Source organism: Callithrix jacchus, chromosome 5, assembly GCF_049354715.1.
Source record: "Callithrix jacchus isolate 240 chromosome 5, calJac240_pri, whole genome shotgun sequence".
Classification (NCBI taxonomy): domain Eukaryota; kingdom Metazoa; phylum Chordata; class Mammalia; order Primates; family Cebidae; genus Callithrix; species Callithrix jacchus.
Window position 1 is genome coordinate 147,081,734 of NC_133506.1, and position 8,973 is coordinate 147,090,706.

The following is an 8,973-nucleotide window of genomic DNA, read 5'->3' on the forward strand; positions in this document are numbered from 1 at the left end:
GCCAGGGTCCCGGCCCAGTAGTCATCAAGGGTCTGGAACCCCCGTGCCAACACCTGCCCAGTCTCGCAGCCCCAAAAGGGAGACCGCGTCTTTCCCCCTCACTGTATTGGGAAGCTACGTTCTGAGTTGGCCAAATGGGCCCCAATTTTCCAAAACCAACATTTGTAATACCCTTCCATTAAAAAAAAAAAAAAAAAAGACTTTAAAAAGTCTCTGCGAATGCTCTAGAAGTTACCGTTTACACCCCAGAAGTACTTGCGGCACATCCACCAGTAAAATACGCAGCGAATGCCAGGGTCTTGTGTACTTTTTAACCGACATCTTGGTGGCTGTGAATAAACTTCATAAAATAGAATAAAATGCTTCCTACCTAGAGAGCTGGATCTGCAAACCTTTTTTTGTAATCGTATTCCCCAACAGTTAAAAAAATTAAAAGCTCAACATGTCTCCTCATAAATTCTATCGATTTAAAAAAACACTATTCCCATTATCAAAAATAATAGAAAAATACAGGAAAACAGAAAATAGGAAAATAGAAACGGTTTAGCCACAGTGAAAATGTTTCTATAAATGAGTGGTTCTAATGTTTTCGTGAGCGCCCACTTTGGAGAGCACCACCAGCTGCCGGTTCAGGGGTGTGCAGCAAACTCAGATGAGAGAGAATTGGAACGAATGCAGGTGCTCGCAGGTACTTGGGCCGTGCCTCTTAGGGCGGTCAGCCAGGCCAATCGCGGTCCCCGGCTGAGCCACGTGGGGCCCCGCAGAGCCAATGGCGCGGCGGCGGCTCGCAGGTCCCCTCAGGCTGTGGGTTCCCTCTGAGATCAGTGCCGAGCTGTCAAAGCGAGCAGGGGTGGCTCCGGGAGTGGGAACGCCGCACAGGTGCCAAGTCCCCAGCTCCAGCTCCCGACTCCCAGCTCCCTGCGCCCAAGCCCGGGCCACAGCCATGAACGGCGAGGAGCAGTACTACGCGGCCACGCAGCTTTACAAGGACCCGTGCGCATTCCAGCGGGGCACAGCGCCGGAGTTCAGCGCCAGCCCCCCTGCGTGCCTGTACATGGGCCGCCAGCCGCCGCTGCCGCCGCCGCCGTTCCCCGGCGCCCTGGGAGCGCTAGAGCAAGGCAGCCCCCCGGACATCTCCCCGTATGAGGTGCCCCCGCTCGCCGACGACCCCGCGGTGGCGCACCTCCACCATCACCTCCCGGCTCAGCTTGCGCTCCCCCACCCGCCCGCCGGGCCCTTCCAGGAAGGAGCGGAGCCGGGCGCCCTGGAGGAGCCCAGCCGCGTCCAGCTGCCTTTCCCATGGATGAAGTCTACCAAAGCTCACTCGTGGAAAGGCCAGTGGGCAGGTAAGCCTGGCTCCCCACCCCTTTCTCCTTTCCGGTTCTCACCCGGGCGCCCCTACCTTCAAGCGCTCCCAGGAGCCTTCTCTCTGTTCCCAGCACCTTGGATTATCCAGGGTCGGACTAAACTACATCAGGGAGCCAACGAGACCATCCTGCACAGCAGCGCTTCTCTGGTCCAGTTTGAAGCATCTTTCCCACCCAGCTCTCTTGGGAGGGTAAACTGCTTCCTTCCCTTTAAGCTGAGCCCATCTTCGCCCCAGGAGCCCGCGCTCTCCCAGCGCCGTCCCTAAAGAACCGAGGCTGAGTCCTGCTTGGGCCTTCGGACCCTCCAGATCCTCCTCGACCAAAGGAACCGGGAACCCAGGACTCCTCGGTAGCCCACGTCGAGGAAACTGAATAGGGACAAGGGTGCCTCTGACCCAGGGCCCAGATTGCCTTCGGAGCCGGGGGTCCCCTCGCGCTTGGTTAAGGAAGGGCAGGCATCTAGGAGCTCCAGGTGCAGAAAGGCAGGGAAAGAAAGGAAACTGCACCCAACCCCGCAGTGTCCGGCGGCCCCGGTTGGGGAAACAGAATACGAGTAAAGAGGAAGGGGCTAGGGCAAGGCGGAGGCTCACCGCGAGGCTGAAGGCCGGTCGCTCAACGTCAGAGCCCGGCAGCTAGGAAAGGAATCTGCGAAGCGAATTCGGTTTTCACCAACCGAAAGCATTTGAGCTGTCTCCCCGCCCTGCTTCCCAGGAAGTAATCTTGCAGAAGGAGATGGGCCTTCCCTGCCCAGCCAGTGGGGAGGCAAGAGCCCTGGTTCCTGCAGCCCTCGGCGCCATCCGGGAACAGGTCTTTCCCTGAGCTGGGAGCCGGAGACGCGGAGCCCCCGGGTTCTTCGCGGCCCCGTGCGGGCGCTGAGTTCCGGCGCGGCTAGTGTCGTCGCCGCTACACACTGTCATCGCTGCCGAGCCGCAGCCACTTCCAGTCACACCTGCACCGCAAATAGTTGCCTATTCCTTTCAACTGACAGCGGGGAGCACGGGGAAACAGCTCCAGCCGGCGTCCCCCGGCCCACCGCGAGAATCCCTGGCGCCCGTCTTCGGAGTCTGGCCAGCCCTGCCGGACACTGACCCCAGGCGCAGCCAGGCAGAGCTTCGTGCAGGAGAGCGAGGAGGACCCCAGCTCTCCCGGGATCCCCGGGACTCCCCTCTTGCTAGTTCCCTTGCTCGCTAAGGCGAAGGTCCTGAGGCAGGAGAGGTGCTGAACTCCGAGGCAATCGTCCCCACCTCCAGCTAAACCCAGTTGACCTGGGCGCCAGAAGCTGCAGTGGCGCCTCTGCGAACTTATCCCGCTCGCGCCGAAGTCTCCGGAAATGCGGGGTTCTTAGGAGGCGGGAGGGCAGTCCCTCCTACAAAGGTGGGGGGCTCCCAGTCCCCACCCAGTTTCCTTCCAGGGCTGCCTCCCCTCCAGGCCTCTCTTCTGGCCTCCTGGGCCCTCGGAGCTCCTGCTCTCCTGGCCTGGGCCTTCCTCAGGAAAAGGGCCACAGCGGGGCCGCAAAAGAGGATTTGTGAGGGGGAGTAACTTCCCTTTCCCAATCCAAGCTGTGAGACCTCTGCTCTGGAGGCCTTGGGCTTAGGCTGACGCAAGAAGCCAGGAAGCAAAATCTGAAGGCAAATCAGCCTTGGTCAGGGTTCGGGGGACCAAAGAGGGCGACACTCGGGCTAAGAGTTGGCCCCAGGCCTTTGCTGCTACCCTCTAATCGGCTTTATGTTCGGCCTTCGGGGAAGGAGCCCCTCTCTTCCCCTGCTAGCGGCCTGCGGGGCCGGCTGCTGTCCCCGCCTTCCTCTAGGGGAAACTTTCCAAGGAGCCGAAATTCAAAAATTGCACACCCACCTTGCCCTGGGAAGAGCAAAGTGACCAAAGGGCTCTCACTGGCAGTGGGAATGTAAACGCTAACGACAACAGAGGTTTTGGAAAACCTTGACCCCCACCTGCTTCTGCGGCGCTGGCCAGCTGGCACTTAAACCGCCTCACCCTGCGCCCTTGACTTCTTCCCACCATTCTCCACCTCCACCCCTGCCTCTTGGTGCTAGGCACAGTCCCCCCCCCCCCAGAATAGTGCACCCCAGGCAGTCACTCCCGGAGCAATCACTCTCGGAGCAGTCTCTCCCTGAGACTCCAGGAAACCCGCAGCCCAAGGCAGGAACCCAAAGGCGATGTGGGTTTAATGTAAGAACTTTAGAGAGACTTTCAAAATGTTTCCTGAAAGCCAGTCTCGCTTCTCTCCCAGGCCTGGGATGTCAGGTAGACTCGGGGATGCCCGGAGGGACCAGGACTCTCCCCGGACTAGGGTCTGAGCCTTGTCTTCAGCTTCTGGAGCCTCTTCTCAACCTGGGGGAAACCCGGGAGGGTTCCCTCACAGAATTAACTCTGCCCCCCAACACACACACACACACACCTTTCAATTCCTTAAAACTTAGCCAACATTCACAGGAGTAATGTCCCCTGCCTTTGCTCTAAAACAATCCTCTCCCCAGAGCTTTGGTGGAACTTCCTGCGCCAGGGTCCACAGTCCGGGTTCAGTCATTATTTTGCACAGAAAGGAAAAGATTGGGACCTAGCTGAGCGCAGCGGCAAACACTGAGTGTGGATCTCCAAACTCCTCGGCCCGGGCATCCTGTTGCACCTTGGAGACGGGGGAGGTTGGTTTCTGCACTACCACCCCCTCCTCCATCAGGTTCTCGGTTCTGCAGCTGGGCCACAGCCCCTGTGTCTCCCCTCAACACCTCTGAGGGCATTTGGGACCCAGGGCATAGAGTCTGGAGCTGCCAGAGTTCTACTCTGGCCAGTGACCCCCAGAACACTATCCCTTCTCCTCTCGGGCAGAAGACCGGCTGAATTTTACTTCTCCATAATTAGAACAATTATGGAGAATTTGCTGACTCTGAGGTTGGAACTAATTACGATATAACTATAGAGAGAGGAAATACATGGTCAGATATAACAAAATATGTAACAGCCTATATTAGCACAAAATTTTCAAACTGTAGGTCGCACCCTTTCGCAGGTCATAAAATCAACTTACTAGGTTGAGGTCAGCATTTTTTAACGAAATATGAGATATTGGGGAAAACGTGGATAGCATCATAGGTGGTAAAAGTTTGTTTTATGTCCTTAAGATTTGTCAGTATAACTGACCTACAATGTCCGTGTGTGAACTCCACATGATCTAAAATGTATTTCTTACTGTGGGTCACCGTGAGGAGGATGTTTAAAGTCCTGAATTAAAGGCGTTTTATTACCTTTGCAGGATCCAGCCGGTTTAAACATCTATCACATGCATTTAAATTAACATCAATCAGTTCATTAACACCGATTACACGAGCACATTCAAGGAAAACCACTCATTGGCAGAACCAAGCTTAGGCTCAAGGCGGGAGGCGACTCAGTTTTGGCTGGGGCAGCGTGGTGAAACTCCGTCTCTACTAAAATTACAAAGAAATTAGCCAGGCCTGGTGGTGAGCGTCTGTAATCTCAGCTACTCGGGAGGCTGAGGCAGGAGAGTCCCTTGAACCCAGGAGGCGGAGGCTGCAGTGAGCCGAGATCGTGCCTGGGCAAAGGAGGAAGACTGTCTCAAAAACAAACAAAAAAGGCTCCCTTCACTAAGGAAGGGTTTCGCCGCCTACACTAGTCGCTGAAATAAGATGCTGGGGCTTGGTGGCTCTGGCGGGAGCAACTGGTAGGGCTAGGGCTCCCTGACCCCCCTCGAAGGGATTGTGCTGCGTGGGTGGGGGCTGTGCAGGGCTCCGGGGGCCACACTCACTCTCTGTGTCACCCGCAGGCGGCGCCTACGCGGCAGAGCCAGAGGAGAACAAGCGGACCCGCACCGCCTACACGCGCGCACAGCTGCTGGAGCTGGAGAAGGAGTTCCTATTCAACAAGTACATCTCACGGCCGCGCCGGGTGGAGCTGGCCGTAATGCTGAACTTGACCGAGAGACACATCAAGATCTGGTTCCAAAACCGCCGCATGAAGTGGAAAAAGGAGGAGGACAAGAAACGCGGCGGCGGGACAGCTGTCGGGGGCAGCGGGGTTGCGGAGCCTGAGCAGGACTGCGCCGTGACCTCCGGCGAGGAGCTGCTGGCGCTGCCGCCGCCGCCGCCGCCCGGAGGTGCCGTGCCGCCCGCTGCCCCCGCTGCCGCCCGAGAGGGCCGCCTGCCGCCTGGCCTTAGCGCGTCGCCACAGCCCTCCAGCGTCGCGCCTCGGCGGCCGCAGGAACCACGGTGAGAGGCAGGGGCTGCTCCTGGCTGGGCAGGTTCAACCACTCGCCGAGGAGGAGCAGAAGGCCTAAAAGGACCCCGGGCGTGGACCACCAGCCCTGGCAGTTGAAGGGGGCAGCAATTGCGGGGCCCAGCTTTGACCGAAGGGGAAAACCCGCTCTCCCAGGGGCATGTGCCAATTGGGGCCCGGCAGGTAGATGCTGGCAGATCTTCCGGAAGAAAAAGAGCCATTGGTTTCTGTAGTGTTGGGGCTCTCTTTTAGTGATACTGGATTGGCGTTGTTTGTGGCTCTCGCGCACCTCCTGCCCGCCTCTAGAGAAGCCGACTCTTCAAAGAAGATGGAAACTGTACTGTACACAAGGGAAAACTACCCAACCCACAGCTGGGGAGCTGCACCGAGTGCCTTAGTCTGCTCATAAACAAGGCCATTCTTACTCCGGCGACCACTTTAAGTTTAGAAATAATTGAAAGAAAATGTTTGAGTTTTCAAAAATCCCGTGAAATTGATGCCAGTGGAATACAATGAGCCCTCCTCTTTCTCCTCTTCCTCTTCATCTTCCCTCTCCTCTTCCTCCTGCTTCTTCTCTTACTCTTTTCCTTCCTCCTTCTCTTCCTCCTGCCCTACTTTCCGCTCCTCCTCCTCCTCTTCTTCTTGCTCCTCCTCTTCCTCCTTCTCCTCTTCTTCTCCCTCCTCTTCCTCCTCCTCTTCCTCCTGCTCTCCTTTTCTCCCCCTCCTCTTCCTCTTGTTCCTTCCTCCCCCTCCTCTTCCTTCCTTCCTCCTCCTCCTCTTCCTCTTCTCCTTCTCCTTCCTCTTCCCCTTCCTCCTCCTTCTTCCTGATCTTTCTTCCTCTTCCTTCTTCCTCCTCCTCCTCTTCCTCTTCTTATCCCTTCTGGTCCTTTCTTTTCTCCTCTAGCTGCACACTTCACTACTGCATATCTTTTAACTTGAACGCCTTTCTTCTGAGGAAGAGAACATCTTGCAAGGCAGAGCGAGTAGCGGCAGGGCTGGCTTAGGAGCGGTGCAAGAGCCCCTGTGCCCCAGTTAATCCCACGCTGCCGTCAGGGAAAGTAAGGGGAGACAGGCCTAGATCTGGGGGTGAAGGAGAAAGATGAACCCCTGGGTGACCACTAAACCAAAAATATTTGGAACTTTCTATTTAGGATGTGGATGTAATTCCTGTTCGGAGGTAGAGGCTGTTCTGAAGGCAAGCACAGTGGCCTAGTGCGCCTTGGAAACAAACAACTATTCACAAGCCAGTATGATTTTCACATCTTCAGGAATTATGAAGACGTATCTGATTGGAGTGTTTGGAAAACCGTTATCTTATTTAACGTTTTAAAATTACCTAACAGTTCTTTACAAACAGATCTGTGCATTCCAGGCCTTGTGTTCAGGTTATGTTTGTGGGAAAGGCTTAATAAATACGCATAATACGGGAAGCGATAAAAACTGATTCTCCTCGCATTTATTCAAACCTTTCTGGCAGTGGGATGATTCAAATTCACTTTAAAAAATTAAATCCGCGTTTTTGTCTTTTTCTTTTTCTTTTTTTTTTTTTAATTTTATGGGGTTTTTGTTGGTGGTGGTTTTGGTTTTTGTTTGTTTATTTTTTTGAGACAGGGCTCATCCTGTCGCCCAGGCTGAAGTGCAGTGGAGGGATCTCGGCTCAGTGCAACATCCCTGGTTCAAGCGATTCTCCTGCCTCAGCCTCCTGAGTAGCTGGGAGTACAGGCTCACACCACCACGCGTGGCTACTCTTAGTATTTTTAGTAGAGACGGGGTTTCTACCATGTTGGTCAGGCCGGTCAGCGTCTATTTTTTTCCGATACTAATCGGAGAAAACCAGGTAATTAAGAAATATTGCACTTGGGTTTCGAGTTGAAGCACCCTGTGAGGGGATGAATTGTCGGTTTTATTTTTAAGAATATCTTCTCACGATGACTTTTTCAGACAATATAGCCTAGAGCGTGGGAGACAGTTCGGAGAACCGCGGGCCAGCACTGCATTCCCCCCAGAGCCAAGCAGCGCCCACCAGGCACCGCAGTGCTGCAGGTGGCAAGACGCGCCGCTGGCTCCCACCGTGGCCCGGTTCCCTCTTTCCTCACAAAGCTGAGAACGCAGGCGAAGCCGTTTTCCGTGACCCTTCCAAAAGAAGCATTGCTTTAGATGAATCTTCGCCCCCGGAGACCGAGGTCAGGAATGTCTTATGTTAGAGGCAAAGATGCCCGGATTTAGAGGGCTTTCAACCCCTAGGACAACCTGCTCTTTCTGCAGGAAGCTCTCAGCTGCTCATCTTAGGCCGGCGGTGCACCCGGCAGCCCTCCCCAGCGCTCCCTGGGTTCAGAACAAGTTCCTCACTCCCAGGAGTCGCCGCTTTTCGTTTTCTTTTTGCAAAGATTGTTGCTGTTTTGTTTTGTTTTATTGGAGAGAGAAACCGAGTCCCTCGGAATAAAGTCCCCTGGATCAGAAAGGGGAACTTGCACATCCGTGACAGTGCTCTTGCCCTGCGGTTCTCCACACCCGCCTGGGCTCTGGGGTGTGGGAAATCTGCGATCGCGTCCCTGGTCCCTCAAAAACTGGCCCAGTTCGCAGTCTTGATAAAATGATTCGAGCTCTCAATGACTCAGTTTCCTCATCCAGGAAGTGGAGGCAAATACTGCTTCCTGGAGTTACTGTGAAGTTTAAACAAACAAACAAAAAATACATGTAAAATGCTAATTCAGTATTTAGGAATCCCTCCACAAATAGTAGCTATTGTTTTATGGCTGTAATCGTCGTCGTGGCCAGAAGCAATCAGGAGCTGCTGCTGTGGACTTTCTAAGGTCCCCCACCTGTCCCCCGGCAGCCTCTCTCCTCTGGCAAATCCCCACACTGTCGCTGTTGACCGGAGTCTTATTCCTCTACTCACTGACTTTGCTGAACACTGCCTAGTTTCAGGATACCTTTCCTTCTAAACTCCTTAGGTTTTCTGCAACAGCCTTCACCAGGCAAGGAACTGAAGCTCCGCTGCCCGGTTAGTTGGTGGAGGCGCAGAAACCTGTCCTCGGGCCCCAAGCAGAAGCCGCAGTCCTCTCCGAGGCTCCGGCCTCGATCTCGCTCTGCACGCTGGGCGGGCCGCTGCTTCTCCGCGAGGCCCGAGGGTTCGCCAAGGAGAGTAGAAGAGGCGGTGACTGCCCTGGACTGGTCTTTGGGCAGCCAAGGGCGCCGGGGGCTGCCCCAGGTCTAGGCCCGGGATCGGAGCTTTGCTTGAAAGTTCTCTGGGTGGTGGAGACTTGGGCAACCAGAGTCTGTCCCTCCTGCGGAGAAAAGAGCTCGGATGCCGGAGGTCGCGCGGCTCTGGGCTTGGATTCAGTCCTTCCTTACTGCT

General features: G+C 55.3%; 1 protein-coding gene across 1 annotated transcript; it reads left to right on the forward strand.

Moving 5' to 3' along the window:
* Positions 1-817: 817 nt before the first annotated feature.
* PDX1 (pancreatic and duodenal homeobox 1) lies at positions 818-7,055 on the forward strand. The gene is made up of 2 exons (XM_002748914.6): positions 818-1,346; positions 5,167-7,055. Exons 1-2 carry the CDS (start codon positions 944-946, stop codon positions 5,610-5,612), a joined length of 849 nt encoding a protein of 282 aa, XP_002748960.1. The 5' UTR covers positions 818-943; the 3' UTR covers positions 5,613-7,055.
* Positions 7,056-8,973: the final 1,918 nt, after the last annotated feature.

Excerpts from the sequence above, each read along its gene's own strand:
- PDX1 (XM_002748914.6), top strand. The coding sequence starts at position 944 with ATGAACGGCGAGGAGCAGTACTACGCGGCCACGCAGCTTTACAAGGAC. Across the intron at positions 1,347-5,166 it reads GTGGAAAGGCCAGTGGGCAG|GCGGCGCCTACGCGGCAGAG; the intron begins GTAAGCCTGGCT and ends TGTCACCCGCAG.